General features: G+C 36.7%; 1 protein-coding gene across 1 annotated transcript in view; it reads right to left on the bottom strand.

The window, feature by feature from the left end:
* DACH2 (dachshund family transcription factor 2) overlaps positions 1-18,663 on the bottom strand; it is an 804,038-nt gene that overhangs the window by 110,552 nt on the left and 674,823 nt on the right. Inside the window, exons 6-7 of the mRNA XM_045470953.1 lie at positions 12,748-12,920; positions 442-577 (exon numbers count right to left, since the gene is read on the bottom strand). Coding sequence (XP_045326909.1) covers positions 442-577; positions 12,748-12,920 — 309 coding nt within the window. The remainder of the gene's footprint in view (positions 1-441; positions 578-12,747; positions 12,921-18,663) is intronic.

Below are 18,663 nucleotides of genomic sequence, written 5' to 3'. Positions count from 1 at the left end.
ATACTTGTGATCTAAATTATTGAGATTGTAGCAAATTATATATTGATTCACTTTTTAATCATTCTAAATGATCAACTGTTTAAAATATATTTTATCTTTCATTATTCAAAGGATGCTGTGAATGTAGCAAGTATATTGTATCACATAAACTGTTACATACCAACATACTGAACTAGCATATACTCTACAAAAATCCCATCATATTGTTCCCCTGGAATCCAGTGACACAGTAAATAAAGGCCCTTTCTGAGAAGAAACTTATAACACCTTAAGTTTCATTTTGTTGTTCATATTGCTTCAGCAATAAAAAAAAGGCCACTTCAAAAAGCCATTTTTTAAGGAGGCATCAGCTCCCCAGCTTCTTTCTCCACTTTCTATTGACTAATGACGAATTTCCTGAAAGAATTTCTTTAAATTCCTTGTTTTGGGTGAGATACTTACCCGTCCTCTCTGAATGGTGATCCATCTGACAAGGAGAACTGGACACACTGCTGCTGGGGTGGGAGGAAATTTGACTCCCAGGACAATGATTATCTTCCAGAGAGGGAACAGGAGAAGGACTCTCTGGGATCCGTTCCTGACACAAAAGGAGACACAAAAGGAAATATCATCTGTGCACCAAGTTTTTCATGTTGGTTGAGTCCATGACATTTGAAATGTTGACCTCTCCCTTATCCCAAAAGCAGGCATGTTCATGATACCTGGTATTTAACATGTAATTTTAGACAAATACATATTTTTTCTTGCAAAATTAATGAGATATTATGAGAATTTAACAAAAGAGGGTGAAAGCAATAAGCACGATGCTGATACATGTTAGAGGTTTAAGAAAAGTTAATTTCCATTTCCTTTCTTAAGAAATACATTAAAATTTTACCTTGATATTTCCCTATGAACCTATTCACTATATCATTTATGTAATAGCCAAGATTGGCATTTTAATGATGATTTTATTAATATAATGGTATGTCAGAATAAAATATATAATAATGAAAAAAAAGAAATACATTCTAGAGGGGAGGGAAGATGGCGGCGTAGGAGGACGCTGGGCTCACCGCGTGTCCTGCTGATCACTTAGATTCTACCTACACCTGCCTAAATAACCCAGAAAACCGCCAGAGGATTAGCAGAACCGGAGTCGCCAGAGCCAAGCGCAGACGAGAGGCCCACGGAAGAGGGTAGGAAGGGCGGCAAGGCAGTGCGCGCTCCACGGACTGGCGGGAGGGAGCCGGGGCGGAGGGGCGACTCGCCGGCCAAGCAGAGCCCCCGAGTCTGGCGGGCAAAAGCAGAGGGGCCTGACGGACTGTGTTCCGACAGCAAGCGCGACTTAGCGTCTGGGAAGTCATAAGTTAACAGCTCTGCTCGGAAAGCGGGAAGGCTGGAGAACAAAGGGAGGGAGAGCTGCTGAGCCCCCTGACTACAGAGCTCAGTTTGGTGGGGAACAAAGGCGCTCGCCAGCGCCATCTTCCCCGCCCATCCCCCAGCCAAAATCCCAAAGAGAACCAGTTCCTGCCAGGGAACTTCCTCCCTCCGCGCAAACACCCAACTCTGTGCTTCTGCGGAGGAGCCAAACCTCCGGCAGTGGATCTGACTCCCTCCTGCTGCCACAGGGCCCCTCCTGAAGTGGATCACCTATGGAGAAGCGAGCTAAACCTGCCCCTCCTGCCCCTGTGCACCTTGCCTACCCACCCCAGCTAATACGCCAGATCCCCAGCATCACAAGCCTGGCAGTGTGCAAGTAGCCCAGACGGGCCACGCCACCCCACAGTGAATCCCGCCCCTAGGAGAGGGGAAGAGAAGGCACACACCAGTCTGACTGTGGCCCCAGCGGTGGGCCGGGGGCAGACATCAGGTCTGACTGTGACTCCGCCCACCAACTCCAGTTATACACCACAGCACAGGGGAAGTGCCCTGCAGGTTCTCACCACGCCAGGGACTATCCAAAATGAACAAGCGGAAGAATTCCCCTCAGAAGAATCTCCAGGAAATAACAACAGCTAATGAGCTGATCAAAAAGGATTTAAATAATATAACAGAAAGTGAATTTAGAATAATAGTCATAAAATTAATCGCTGGGCTTGAAAACAGTATAGAGGACAGCAGAGAATCTCTTGCTACAGAGATCAAGGGACTAAGGAACAGTCACGAGGAGCTGAAAAACGCTTTAAATGAAATGCAAAACAAAATGGAAACCACCACGGCTCGGATTGAAGAGGCAGAGGAGAGAATAGGTGAACTAGAAGATAAAGTTATGGAAAAAGAGGAAGCTGAGAAAAAGAGAGATAAAAACATCCAGGAGTATGAGGGGAAAATTAGAGAACTAAGTGATACACTAAAAAGAAATAATATACGCATAATTGGTATCCCAGAGGAGGAAGAGAGAGGGAAAGGTGCTGAAGGGGTACTTGAAGAAATAATAGCTGAGAACTTCCCTGAACTGGGGAAGGAAAAAGGCATTGAAATCCAAGAGGCACAGAGAACTCCCTTCAGACGTAACTTGAATCGATCTTCTGTACGACATATCATAGTGAAACTGGCAAAATACAAGGATAAAGAGAAAATTCTGAAAGCAGCAAGGGGTAAACGTGCCCTCACATATAAAGGGAGACCTATAAGACTCGTGACTGATCTCTCTTTTGAAACTTGGCAGGCCAGAAAGAATTGTCACGAGATTTTCAGTGTGCTAGACAGAAAAAATATGCAGCCGAGAATCCTTTATCCAGCAAGTCTGTCATTTAGAATAGAAGGAGAGATAAAGGTCTTCCCAAACAAACAAAAACTGAAGGAATTTGTCACCACTAAACCAGCCCTACAAGAGATCCTAAGGGGGACCCTGTGAGACAAAGTACCAGAGACAACACTACAAGCATAAAACATACAGACATCACAATGACTCTAAACCCGTATCTTTCTATAATAACACTGAATGTAAATGGATTAAATGCGCCAACCAAAAGACATAGGGTATCAGAATGGATAAAAAAACAAGACCCATCTATTTGCTGTCTACAAGAGACTCATTTTAGACCTGAGGACACCTTTAGATTGAGAGTGAGGGGATGGAGAACTATTTATCATGCTACTGGAAGCCAAAAGAAAGCTGGAGTAGCCATACTTATATCAGACAAACTAGACTTTAAATTAAAGGCTGTAATAAGAGATGAAGAAGGACATTATATAATAGTTACAGGGTCTATCCATCAGGAAGAGCTAACAATTATGTCTATGCGCCGAATACCGGAGCCCCCAAATATATAAAACAACTACTCATAAACATAAGCAACCTTATTGATAAGAATGTGGTAATTGCAGGGGACTTTAACACCCCACTTACAGAAATGGATAGATCATCTAGACACACGGTCAATAAAGAAACAAGGGCCCTGAATGAGACATTGGATCAGATGGACTTGACAGATATATTTAGAACTCTGCATCCCAAAACAACAGAATATACTTTCTTCTCGAGTGCACATGGAACATTCTCCAAGATAGATCATATACTGGGTCACAAAACAGCCCTTCATAAGTTTACCAGAATTGAAATTATACCATGCATACTTTCAGACCACAATGCTATGAAGCTTGAAATCAACCACAGAAAAAAGTCTGGAAAACCTCCAAAAGCATGGAGGTTAAAGAACACCCTACTAAAGAATGAGTGGGTCAACCAGGCAATTAGAGAAGAAATTAAAAAATATATGGAAACAAACGAAAATGAAAATACACCAATCCAAACGATTTGGGACACAGCGAAGGCAGTCCTGAGAGGAAAATACATTGCAATCCAGGCCTATCTCAAGAAACAAGAAAAATCCCAAATACAAAATCTAACAGCACACCTAAAGGAAATAGAAGCAGAACAGCAAAGACACCCCAAACCCAGCAGAAGAAGAGAAATAATAAAGATCAGAGCAGAAATAAACAATATAGAGTCTAAAAAAACTGTAGAGCAGATCAACGAAACCAAGAGTTGGTTTTTTGAAAAAATAAACAAAATTGACAAACCTCTAGCCAGGCTTCTCAAAAAGAAAAGGGAGATGACCCAAATAGATAAAATCATGAATGAAAATGGAATTATTACAACCAATCCCTCAGAGATACAAACAATTATCAGGGAATACTATGAAAAATTATATGCCAACAAATTGGACAACCTGGAAGAAATGGACAAATTCCTGAACACCCACACTCTTCCAAAACTCAATCAGGAGGAATTAGAAAGCTTGAACAGACCCATAACCAGCGAAGAAATTCAATCGGTTATCAAAAATCTCCCAACAAATAAGAGTCCAGGACCAGATGGCTTCCCAGGGGAGTTCTACCAGACGTTTAAAGCAGAGATAATACCTATCCTTCTCAAGCTATTCCAAGAAATAGAAAGGGAAGGAAAACTTCCAGACTCATTCTATGAAGCCAGTATTACTTTGATTCCCAAACCAGACAGAGACCCCGTAAAAAAAGAGAACTACCGGCCAATATCTCTCCCTGATGAATATGGATGCAAAAATTCTCAATAAGATACTAGCAAATCGAATTCAATGGCATATAAAAAGAATTATTCACCATGATCAAGTGGAATTCATTCCTGGGATGCAGGGCTGGTTCAACATTCGCAAATCAATCAACGTGATACATCACATTAACAAAAAAAAAAAAAGAGAAGAACCATATGATCCTGTCAATCGATGCAGAAAAGGCCTTTGACAAAATCCAGCACCCTTTCTTAATAAAAACCCTTGAGAAAGTCGGGATAGAAGGAACATACTTAAAGATCATAAAAGCCATTTATGAAAAGCCCACAGCTAACATCATCCTCAACAGGGAAAAACTGAGAGCTTTTTCCCTGAGATCAGGAAGACGACAGGGATGCCCACTCTCACCGCTGTTGTTTAACATAGTGCTGGAAGTTCTAGCATCAGCAATCAGACAACAAAAGGAAATCAAAGGCATCAAAATTGGCAAAGATGAAGTCAAGCTTTCGCTTTTTGCAGATGACATGATATTATACATGGAAAATCCGATAGACTCCACCAAAAGTCTGCTAGAATTGATACATGAATTCAGCAAAGTTGCAGGATACAAAATCAATGTACAGAAATCAGTTGCATTCTTATACACTAACAATGAAGCAACAGAAAGACAAATAAAGAAACTGATCCCATTCACAATTGCACCAAGAAGCATAAAATACCTAGGAATAAATCTAACCAAAGATGTAAAGGATCTGTATGCTGAAAACTATAGAAAGCTTATGAAGGTAATTGAAGAAGATTTAAAGAAATGGAAAGACATTCCCTGCTCATGGATTGGAAGAATAAATATTGTCAAAATGTCAATAGTACCCAAAGCTATCTACACATTCAATGCAATCCCAATCAAAATTGCACCAGCATTCTTCTCGAAACTAGAACAAGCAATCCTAAAATTCATATGGAACCACAAAAGGCCCCGAATAGCCAAAGGAATTTTGAAGAAGAAGACCAAAGCAGGAGGCATCACAATCCCAGACTTTAGCCTCTACTACAAAGCTGTCATCATCAAGACAGCATGGGATTGGCACAAAAACAGACACATAGACCAATGGAATAGAATAGAAACCCCAGAACTAGACCCACAAACGTATGGCCAACTCATCTTTGACAAAGCAGGAAAGAACATCCAATGGAAAAAAGACAGCCTCTTTAACAAATGGTGCTGGGAGAACTGGACAGCAACATGCAGAAGGTTGAAACTAGACCACTTTCTCACACCATTCACAAAAATAAACTCAAAATGGATAAAGGACCTGAATGGAGACAGGAAACCATCGAAACCTTAGAGGAGAAAGCAGGAAAAGACCTCTCTGACCTCAGCCGTAGCAATCTCTTACTCGACACATCCCCAAAGGCAAGGGAATTAAAAGCAAAAGTGAATTACTGGCACCTTATGAAGATAAAAAGCTTCTGCACAGCAAAGGAAACAACCAACAAAACTAAAAGGCAACCAACGGAATGGGAAAAGATATTTGCAAATGACATATCGGACAAAGGGCTAGTATCCAAAATCTATAAAGAGCTCACCAAACTCCACACCCGAAAAACAAATAACCCAGTGAAGAAATAGGCAGGAAACATGAAAAGACACTTCTCTAAAGAAGACATCCGGATGGCCAACAGGCACATGAAAAGATGTTCAGCGTCGCTCCTCATCAGGGAAATACAAATCAAAACCACACTCAGGTATCACCTCACGCCAGTCAGAGTGGCCAAAATGAACAAATCAGGAGACTATAGATGCTGGCGAGGATGTGGAGAAATGGGAACCCTCTTGCACTGTTGGTGGGAATGCAAATTGGTGCAGCCGCTCTGGAAAGCAGTGTGGAGGTTCCTCAGAAAATTAAAAATAGACCTACCCTATGACCCAGCAATAGCACTGCTAAGAATTTATCCAAGGGATACAAGAGTACTGATGCATAGGGGCACTTGTACCCCAATGTTCATAGCAGCACTCTCAACAATAGCCAAATTATGGAAAGAGCCTAAATGTCCATCAACTGATGAATGGATAAAGAAATTGTGGTTTATATACACAATGGAATACTACGTGGCAATGAGAAAAAATGAAATATGGCCTTTTGTAGCAACGTGGATGGAACTGGAGAGTGTGATGCTAAGTGAAATAAGCCATACAGAGAAAGACAGATACCATATGGTTTCACTCTTATGTGGATCCTGAGAAACTTAACAGGAACCCATGGGGGAGGGGGAGGGAAAAAGAAAAAAAAAAAAGAAAAAAAAAAAAAAAGAGGTTAGAGTGGGAGAGAGCCAAAGCATGAGAGACTGTTAAAAACTGAGAACAAACTGAGGGTTGATGGGGGGTGGGAGGGAGGAGAGGGTGGGTGATGGGTATTGAGGAGGGCACCTTTTGGGATGAGCACTGGGTGTTGTATGGAAACCAATTTGACAATAAATTTCATATAATAAAAAATAAATAAATAAAGAAAGAAATACATTCTATATTATGAACATAGGTTTGCAGTGAAGAATATTATTATTGTAAACGTTTATATTTATATAAAGTATATACCAAGCCTGGAGGGTGATCCCCCTCTCTAAGATGTCCCTAAGGTAAACACTTTAAAACCTAGGAATAAAAATCACAAATAGTGGCATCTGGTACACGTTGAGTCTTTCCGCACAAATAAAAATTACAGAAACAGTATACACCTCCTCTATCAGACCTTAGAAATTTATTTTGAATTCTCCCAGAAAAATGGTTTGGTAATCACAGTACACAACGATGGTTTTGCAAACTAAAACTAAGACCTATGAATATCAATTGCTTAGTATTGTTTAGACATTTATAGTTTTGAATAATGAATTTGAATAAAAATAAAATATTTATTTTACATAGCTCTTCAGTAACTGTTAATAGTCCTCAAGACTTTTATGATTATGAATATTGCTATAAATCTCTGAAGTTATTCATTATGTTTATACATCACAACTTGATGAATAAATCTGACAATCATTCATTTAATTTGATCACTAAAATAACCAAATTGCTGTTTTATGCATTTATGTAATAAATGTGAATGGGTAATAGACATGCTGGGACAGAGAATGTCTGTTCTATAAAATATTTAATTCATCCTTAATAAATTTCTTAATTGTTCTAATTATCTATAATTACAACATCAGTATTCAAATCATAATAATGTTAAAAATTAATTTGTCAAATATGTGCTTATACATTTTCACATTGATTTTGCCTGAGAGGTTTAAATTTATAAATTCTCTAGATAAAACTGCTGTTTGTTTAAATACAAAAGTAAATAGCATGAGGGTTAAAGCTTATTATTTCGTTAGTAGAAGTTAACATTTTGCAGTGTCTTTCATTGTGGCAGGCAGAATAATGGCCCCCTAAATATCCCTTCCACAACCTAATGACCAAGACCTGTAAATATATTACCTCACATGGTAAATGGATTTTTCAGACGTGACTGAGAATCTTGAGATAAATCACACTTGGAGGCATAAAAGGAAGGTCAAAGGCAGATATTATGGGAGAATAATCAGAGAGATGCAACATTTCTGGCTTTGAAGATGGATGAAAGGAACCATGAGCCAAGAAATGTGGGTGCATTCTAGAAGTTGGAAAAGTCAAGGAAACAGATTCTTCCCTGGAAGCTACAGAAAGAAATGCAGCCCTGCCAACACCTTGATTTTAGCTTAGTGATATCCATGTTAGATATCTGACCTATAGAACTACAAGAAAATTAATTTGCATTGTTTCAAGCCACAAAATTTGTCATATTTTGTTACAGCAGCAATGAAACACTAATATGGTCATCAATGTAGTAGGTTCACTTTTTACATGGTGTTTTATATTATTGTCTAGCAAATAATTAACATTTGATAATTTTAGTAAAATGAATAGCAGACTTTGAGTATATTAGCTGCAGTACTATATCTTAATTAAATACTGATAATTATAATTGTTATCAGACTTCAAAAACAATGTTTTAAGACAGAATTATACATTTCATTTATAATTACTATACAGATAAATACCTAGTTGTAACACTATATATACAGGACAAAATAGAAAGAAACATATAAACAAAGCAGGATAAAATAATCAACTTTTTCCCCCAAATAATTATACTTGTATTCTGCAGTAATGGTATGAGGATAAGCAGCAAGATATATATAGCCCTTGTACCACATTGTTTTATTTTCTGAAAAGACTAGCAGTCCATTAGTTGTGAAATTCAAACTAAACTGTCATGATTAAAAGCATGTTCTTTGAATACTATATGTACACAGACACACACCAATGCAAGGGTTTTTTTTTTTTAATGTTTATTCATTTTTTGAGAGAGACAGAGAGAGAGACAGAGAGAGAGACAGAGCAAAAGTGGGAGAGTGGCAAAGAGAGAGGGAAACACAGAACCTGAAGCAGGCTCCAGGCTCTGAGCTGTTAGCACAGAGTCTGACACAGAGCTTAAACTCATGAACCATGAGATCATGACCTGAAGTCGGACACTTAACTGATTGAGCCACCCAGATGCCCCACCAATGCAAGGGTTTTTATATATAAGGTCAAAATTCTTTCTCTGCCTTTTACTGTTGTATAGCCCCAATGATTCTTTCTCAAAATATGTGTATAAAATGTAGAACATTCAGTATTTGTCTTTGATTGTAACATTGGAAATTTGCTAAAAAATATATGTAATTCAATGAACTACATTTAAGTTTCATGGGCATCTGAATGAATGGATAGGAACAAATTACAGCATTTATATGGGGCAAAAATGGAACTGAACAAACAAAATCACTCTATGGTGGCAAACAGGAATCATACACACAGTAATATATGCTGCCATAATAAAAATAGAAAAAAATTAAGTGATTCATAAAATCGATGGTTTGGAGAAGCAAGAGAATCCAACTCACAGTGGTACTTGCTCTTGTCCACTCTGCCTAACAGAAAATGAAAGCTTACTTTGATTAAAAAAAAATTGAAAGGGCATCTACATGAATATAAAATGCTATGAAAATGAGAAAAAATACAATCCTATAAAGGTGGATCCCCCAAATGTTTATTTTTAATTAATTTATTATTGAGACAGAGAGAGAGAGAGCAGAAGCATAGGTGGGGCAGGGTCAGAGAGAGTGGGGGAGAGAGAGAGAATCCCAAGCAGCTCTGCACTGTCAGCATGGAGCCTGATGCGGGGCTGGAGCTCACAAACTATGAGATTGAGAGTCCTGACGTTTAACCTACTGAGCCACCCAGATGCGTCCCCCACAAATGTTTAAAATTAGCAAATGATCAAATAATATGAACTCAAGTAACTTTCTATTCAACTCCTTCTTTGACATTTTCAACATCATATTAGGTAAAGCAATAAACTAACTTTGAAAACTTGATTTAGAGTGACTAACATTTTGCATGAAGTTTTATTTCTGCTTTAAGATTTTACAGTCTGCACTTTCCAAATTCGGTCAACGTTCAGTTCATTGTTATTGTTTCCCTAAGGTATCGCAGAGATCAGACTTTTTTTCACCATATAAACTGTATTAGATAAGTTTAGTGCCTTATATTGATTAAGAGTGAGGTGGGGTTAAAATGTGTGTGTGTGTGTGTGTGTGTGTGGTGTAGCTGGGAATGTTTAATTTCTCTTAAAATAATTAATAGTTCTATGAACAATTTCTTTTCTGCAAGTAAACAGATCCATTTTTCATTCCTGTAATCAGTATGCATCTATTTAGCTACTTAACTGCAATGTGCTTTGGCTCATTAGGTGGCTACTGTTGTGTCTCAGCCTAGTTAAAAGTTCACAGCAAGTTAATCTGTTTTATTACAAATGAGAACGCAAGTGATAATGTCCTCATCATTTGCCAAATACAGGGTTAACAGTGTTTGCAACAAATAAATAAGGACATTTAAAAGGAAAATTGCATCTCTAAAATCCCAATCATTTTTAGTCATTGATGACTTAATTTTATTTGCATTTATGACTTTTACAAGCCTGTTACTCTTCACGTATTTCATTTGGGCCCTTCACGTATTTCATTTGTTTTCATTTGGAAAACAGCTGTAGCTCTTCTGAAACACTACAAGTCTTCTCCAGATTCAAAGTAGCAGAGCAAAATTGATACATACTTACCCAATCAATTCCCCAAATCAAATGCTATTAGTAAAATCATCTGCAATAATAATTCAGATTCTAGCATATATGTGCATAGTTCAAGGATTATTCCTAAAAATTAAAAAAATATATAGAAAATGCTATTTACTAGTACATATTATACCCTCTTACATCATACTCTTCCTGTTTTGGGGTGGTTTATATCACAAATGGTCAAAGGAGATGTTCATCATATTGAATCATTTGAAAGTATAAAAAGCATGGTCAATATTCAGTTTTATACAAGGTGTAACACTAAGTTTGGTTTAGGATGTAGTTTATTGGCACTAAATTATCAACTCTGCTCATTTTCATGTAGATCCTTTATTTCACCTCAATATTCCTTTACATCCTTGGAAATATGGTAGTATACACAGAATGTATGAAGTATTAATACATTAATGTTAAATATGTGTTTATATGTATGTGTACATGTGTGTAGTTGTCTTTTTTTTTTTAATTTTTTTTTCAACGTTTATTTATTTTCGGGACAGAGAGAGACAGAGCATGAACGGGGGAGGGGCAGAGAGAGAGGGAGACACAGAATCGGAAACAGGCTCCAGGCTCTGAGCCATCAGCCCAGAGCCCGACGCGGGGCTCGAACTCACGGACCGCGAGATCGTGACCTGGCTGAAGTCGGACGCTTAACCGACTGCGCCACCCAGGCGCCCCTGTGTAGTTGTCTTTTAATAACAACTGTATTGGGGGTGCCTGACTGGCTCAGTCAGGAGAGCATGCGACTTTTGATCTCAGGGTCATGAGTTCAAGCCCCACGTTGGGCATGGAGCCTACATATCAATCAGTGTTAAATTGTTGCTTGTTAAGTTTGTTTGCTTGTTGTGCAAATTAAATGGGTAATTGTTGTTTATATCACATTTAGTTTGTGAGTACTGGAAGATAGAGATTAATTATATATTCTTTATCTCTTTCCCATATTGTTCATTACAGCACGCATTTATCAAGGATATGACATTTGTTGAATATAAAAAGGAATAAAGGGACAAATCTATGGGTTGCTCTTACTAACTATACTCTTTTGATCCTATATACACTTATATTATCTCTTCGCCAAAATAAAATACATAGTGGCTTTTTAAGCAAAGTTCACATGATACTGGGAGAGAGGGCAAAGAGATCCTATGCCAAACTAATAGAAGACATCAGGACAGATTATAAAATACTGTTTGTGTTTCAATAGCCAATGGTCATGAGATTTTGAAAAAAATAGTATTCTAATGATGATAATGATAATGCTATAAATTATAATAAATATTTGTTTAATGTTTCACAGTTTTGAATTTTTTTTAAGTTTATTTGTTTTTGAGAGACAGAGCACAAGCAGGGGAGGGGCAGAGAGAGGGAGACACAGAATCTGAAGCAGGCTCCAGGCTCTGAGCTGTCAACACAGAGCTTGATATGGGGCTTGAACCCAAAAACCATGAGATCATGACCTGAGCTGAAGTTGGATGCTTAACCAACTGAGCCACCCAGGTACCCCAGTGTTTCATAGCTTTTAACCTCTATTTTACTCACATTATCTCTGGACAACCAACGAAGTAAGTGGGATAGATTATTACTATGACATATCGTTTACAATTGAGGAAACAAGTTCATGCTTGTTATGACAAGGTTAAATATCATATCCAGTGTTATTCAGCTAAGTAGCAGGATAAGAATTGAACCTAAGATCTTTCTGTTTACAAGTCCTGTATGGTATATACTACTCAACAATTGCCTTCCAGACACCAAAAAGGTGTACAGAGTTTATTTCACCCAGCAAAGTACTGTACTCTGCCATTACCCTTTCTATGCCTCTCACACACTGTGCTCATAACTGCAAGACACGAAGCTAGAATTAAAGGTGAGATCTGTGGTCATTGAATAAAAACAAATAAACACAAACTACCTTAGCAGGAATAGTCATAAATAAAATTCATCAATATTATCTATATGCTAAGCAACTGAGTCAATGAGCCGTATGTTTATACTGAAGTTGCAGTGGTAATGTTAATATTTTCTCAAAATTTACATGTAATTAAAATCTTTGTCCTCTTCCAAATCATAATTCTTACCTTTATAACAGAGGTCCCAGCTCTGGAGAGTGGACTGTGAATCTGGGCTGCAGCAGCCATGTTGGCAATAGTATTGAGATGGTTCATCTGATTCATTGCCATGGCAACTGATGCAGGAGGTAAGCTGACTGGAAGTAGGGGATGTGGCATCATCATAAATGGCAGATCCAGTCCTAAAAGAGACAGTGTATGTTAAATTATTATATTTGTCACATTGTTTGGACAAAGGAAAATCACATCAAAATTGATACCATAGTAGAAGTAATAAAAAATGTATCTGAATTCACTCTTTCTTTTAAAGTAAGTTTTATTATACCCTAGTATCTCTTTGGGCAATTAATGGTATCTAGGATTTAATATTGCTTTATAATTTAAAAAATATTCCTATATCCATAAGCTTTTATTTATCAATATTCTTTGTTCTTGTTCTCACTCCTAAAGTATTTATAAGATGAAATTTGTTTTACTCATGAAACCAAAATCTTTAAGCCAAACATCATTTTTTTAACAAGAAGTAACTTTCTTTTTAATCATTACAATATATTGATGTGTTACCAGCTTCTAACTTAACACATTTTTAGAATATATAATAGTGATGCTGGCATGACAGGATGTAGATTGTGTAGGTTTCAGAATTATTGAAGAAAATAAGACTTGGAATATGGTCTACACTTTTAGTCATATATCTCTAAAATGAATGCTCTGGCTCTAATTTGAAGATTCTGTCAATAAGGAGTAATGCCCTATCAAAATATTCAACGTATTTTCAGTTTAATAACAAATACCAACATCATTGATTAATGTCTGGAATTCTGTTTTCTTATGCAAGGTGAAATAGTTTTCACGTATTTTAAATTTATCAATTAATATCTTTCAAGTATTATCCACATTATACTTATGGTAGCCACAGATATTCAACATGAAAAGGGTAAAAAATTGAATTTTTTTTCTATTTACCCCTTATGAGCTTGAGATTTGTGAGGAAACATGTTTGAACAGAGGCTAGGGAAATTTAGCCTAACATTATGGATGTTAACATCACTATGATAAGTAAACCATAACACTTTACAATATATTTTAAACTATTGCTTCAACAGTAATCTTGCCTTCATTTGGACAGAAACCGAGAAACAAGTAATCTTTAACAGATGTTCTAAAATACCCTTGCCTATAATTTTCCTAAATTATTGCAGATTATAGAAATCTACAATGGACAGTGCTTATGTTGATCCCAAATGCAATTATCCACTATTAATAATATCCCTTGATCCTCTTTGCCATTCCCTCATTTTTTCTTGCTTTGAAAATCACAAAAACTAGTGAACAACGATGAATCTATAGAAAGTATAATTAGAATCCTCCTAAATATCATTCCTGAAAACAACAGTAACAGTAATAAAAATTGTCAAAACACATACATTTAAGAGAAAAAGCAGGCTAGACAAAAATTCTGTTAATTGATTCAAGGTTTGTCTCTTGGGCTCAACAATGATGGTTGAATAAAACCAGAAAAAATTCAAAGTTGTGCAATGTAGTAAAACACATTTAACAGGTCTCATAAAAAACTAAAGTGATCATCTCAATTAAAGGAACTCCTATATAAAGAACACAATAGTCACTAATATTTGTGATCAAAACAGCCATAAATATACTGTTATTAAAATTACACAAGGATTTAAAAATGTTAGAAACTTAAATTCTGCATGGAAACCAAGGAGAACATACTCTGTACTTTCCATGACTGCATATCCCCACAGAATATTAACAAAATATTTTAAACTTTCCCCCTATTAATTCATTTATGGCTCACTATCTCCAAATCCTTTTAAGAAGCAATCTACCAAACCAAACTTTTTAGTTATGAAAATTTACCCTGTGATTATTAATTTCCTAGAGAAGCCTCAATAAAGTGTAAGCACAGATTTAAAAAATGGTCTTCCAGGGCACCTGGGTGGCTCAGTCGCTTAAGTGGCCAACTTCGGCTCAGGTCATGATCTCTCTGTCTGTGAGTTCGAGCCCCGTGTCGGGCTCTGTGCTGACAGCTCAGAGCCTGGAGCCTTTTTCAGATTCTGTGCCTCCCTCTCTCTGACCCTCTCCCATTCATGCTCTGTCTCTCTCTGTCTCAAAAATAAATAAACATTAAAAAATTTAAATAAAATAAATAAATAAAATAAAAAATGGCCTTCCAAAATTACTTTGATGTATATGCATTTTTATATTATACTCATCATATGACTTTGCTATAATAAGATATTGTATACCACATATTAATTTAATCACTGTTTATCTTTTCCCTGAAATCTTCACTTTATGCTTAACATAATAGTAACCATCAACGGTGCAAATAGGTTTCTATATAAGGCTCTCATTTACCAAACATAATTATAGACTTCAATTTTTCTTTGTGTACTCAGAGTCTTAGTAGAAAATTGGTAAAACTGTATATGAAAAGTAGCCATCAGTGCCTCCCTTTACCACTCACATGTTTAAGTAAGCCTTTGTTCAATTTACATTTTTCTTAACAATGTAATAATTCCTCACTCTCCAAAGATTTTCAGCATCTTCCAGACACCATCTGGCCATATCAAGTCATATGCCTACTTAAAGTCCAAATGACTTGCAAACTAAATGCAAACTATAAACAGAATTTAACATCCTATTGGCAGTTTTAAAATACAATTAATCCAACATTTCAAATGACCATGCGGGACTTAAATGTTATACTTTTAGATCATGACCTGCGATAACTGTTAATTGACTATAATATCCTAGACTCTAAGCTAATATTTACATCACTGGCCAGTTTAACAGTGACTCCACATGAGTTGCACATGCAAAGCATATGCAAATATGAACTATGTAAGTCAACCTTTTACCAAAGTTGAAAACCTTAAATTAAGAGCCATCAAAAATACATCACACTCCAGCAATCTGGCTCATTTTAGTCACATACCAGAAATGTATAGACTTTGAATAGTATGGTAATTAAAATCATTTTTTTAATCACCAAAATGAGTCATCTCTTTCCTATTAACCTCAAGGTCATCATGCCAGCTACTATAAGCATTATTTGTAAAGCATCTTGGTATTCCAGCAAATCTTACAACTTTTATGTAAATAAATAACATCACCTCTTTCTAGCTATTAAGACTATAAACTTGGGGCGCCTGGGTGGTGCAGTCGGTTAAGCGTCCGAATTCAGCCAGTCACGATCTCGCGGTCCGAGTTCGAGCCCCGCATCGGGCTCTGGGCTGATGGCTCAGAGCCTGGAGCCTGTTTCCCATTCTGTGTCTCCCTCTCTCTCTGCCCCTCCCCCGTTCATGCTCTGTCTCTCTCTGTCCCAAAAATAAACGTTGAAAAAAAAATTAAAAAAAAAAAAAAAAGACTATAAACTTCAGTAAAATGCTAATACTCCTAAAATCCCACACTCATTTGACATCCAAGTCATGTTGACCTCTGTAATATCTTCACATTTCTACAGTCAGCTACCAATCCTATCATAACCGTTTGGTACCCTGGCTTTCTGATTGGTTTTTCAACACCATTTCATTTGCCTCTCCACTCCAATTTTAAGACGTTCAGTGGCTACTTACTGTTTACAAAATAAAGTATAAGCTCTTTGGTTTGTTGTGAACTGAATTTTTTAGCTTTGATATATCTTTCCCTAAATGACACATAGGTGCAATCATACACTATTTTGTGTTTTCAGACTGGTGTTTTTTCACTTATAAATATTCATTCACATTTCTTCAAAATTTTATTTTTATTTTTTTTCTACAAGTGTAGTTGACAATCCATGTTACATGTTCACAAGTTTATACATTATGCTATGCTCACTGCAAGTGTAGCTACTGTCACCATGCAACACTATTACAATATCATGGACCACATTCCTTATGCTGTACCTTTTATTACTGTGATTTATTCATTACATAATTGGAAGGCTGTATATCCCACTCCCCCTCACCTATTTTGCCCATTTCCCTCACATGGAAACCATCAGCTTGTTCATTACTAACAAGCCTGATTCTGCTTTCCATTGGATTATTTCTCTTTTTTAAGATTCCACAAATGAGTGAAATCGTATGGTATTTATCTTTCTCTGACTTATTTCACTTAACATAATACCCTTTAGGTACATCATGCTTTACAAATGGCAAGATCTCATCCTTTTTAATGGCTTAAAAATATTATATTATGTATGTATACACACTGCATTTTCTGCATCCAATTGTCTATCAATGGATGCATTTTGCTTTCATTATTTAGGCTATAATAAATAATGCTTCAATAAATATAGTGGTGAATATAAATTTACACTTAATGTTTTGATTTTTTTGGGTAAAAATCCAGTAGAGGGGTTATTGGATATGATCTTTATGTTTTAAATTTTTTGAGGAACCTCCATACTGCTTTATGAATTAGTACACAGATTTACATTTCCACCAGGAGTACACAAGGGTTCCATTTTCTCCATATCCTCACCAAACTTGTTATCTCTTGTCTTTTGATACTGACCATTCTGGCATGTGTAGGGTGATATCTGTTTGTAGTTTTAATCTGCATTTCTCTGAATATTAGTGATGTTGAGCATCTTTTCATGTGTATATTGGCCACTGTAAATGCCTTTGGGAAAATGTCTATTCAGGTTCTCTGCCCATTTTATAATCATATTGTTTGCTTGCCTGTTTTTTGGTGTTGAGTCATGTAACTTCATTTTGTTTTGGTTTTAATTTAAAAATCTAGTTAGTTAACATACAGCATAATATTACTTTAAGGTGTGCGATATAGTGATTCAGCACTTCCATATATCACCTGGTGCTCATCACAACAACTGTATTCCTTAATCCCCATCACCCATTTAACCCTTCCTGCCACCAAACTCCCCTCTGGCAACCATCAGTTTGTTTTCTAGAGTTATGAATCTGTTTCTTGATTTGCCACACTCTCTCTTTTTATCCTCTTTGTTCATTTGTTTCTTAAATTCCACATATGAGTGAAATCATGTAGTATTTGTCTTTCCCTGACTACCTTACTTAGCATAATACTGTACAGTTACATGCATGTGGTTGCAAATGGCAAGATTTCATTATTTTTTTTTTTATGACTGAGTAGTGTTCCATTGTACATATATATCACATCTTTTTCAGTTCATCAGTTGATGGACATTTGGGCTGCTTCCATAATTTGGCTATTGTAGATAATGCTGCTATACACATCGTGCATGTATCCATTTGAATTAGTATTTTTGTATTCTTTGGGTAAATACCTAGTAGTGCAGTTGCTGGATCCTATTTTTAACCTTTTGATGAACCCTTGTACTGTTAACCAGAGTGGCTGCATGAATTTACATTTCCCACCAACACTGCAAGAGGGTTCCCATTTCTCCACATCCTCACTAACAACTGTTGTTTCTTGTGTTGTTGTTTTTTGGCCATTCTGACAGGTGTGAGGTAGTGTCTCCCTGTAGTTTCAATTTGCATTTCCCCATTGATAAGTGATAATGAACATCTTTCCATGTGTCTGTTGGCCATTTGTATGTCTTCTTTGGAAAAAATACCTATCCATGTCTTCTGCCCATTCTTTCAGTGGTTGTTAGTTTTTTGGGTGTTAAATTTTTTAAGTTATTTATATATTTGGGTACTAACCCTTTATCAGATAAGTCATTTACCAATATCCTCTTCCACTCTGTAGGTTGCTTTTAAATTTTGTTTAGTTTCCATCACTGTGCAGACCATTTGATTATGATGTAGTCCAATAGTTTATTTTTGCTTTTGTTTCTGCTGCCTCAGGAGACATATCCAGAAAGAAGTTGCTATAGCCAATGTCAAAGAAGTTACTGCCTGTGTTCTCTTCTAGGATTTTTATGGTTTCAGATACCACATTTAGGTCTTTAATCCATTTTGAATTTACTTT

Source organism: Leopardus geoffroyi, chromosome X (assembly GCF_018350155.1).
Source record: "Leopardus geoffroyi isolate Oge1 chromosome X, O.geoffroyi_Oge1_pat1.0, whole genome shotgun sequence".
Classification (NCBI taxonomy): domain Eukaryota; kingdom Metazoa; phylum Chordata; class Mammalia; order Carnivora; family Felidae; genus Leopardus; species Leopardus geoffroyi.
Note: the sequence above shows the minus strand (reverse complement) of the source record. Positions and strands in the feature narration are given on the sequence as shown.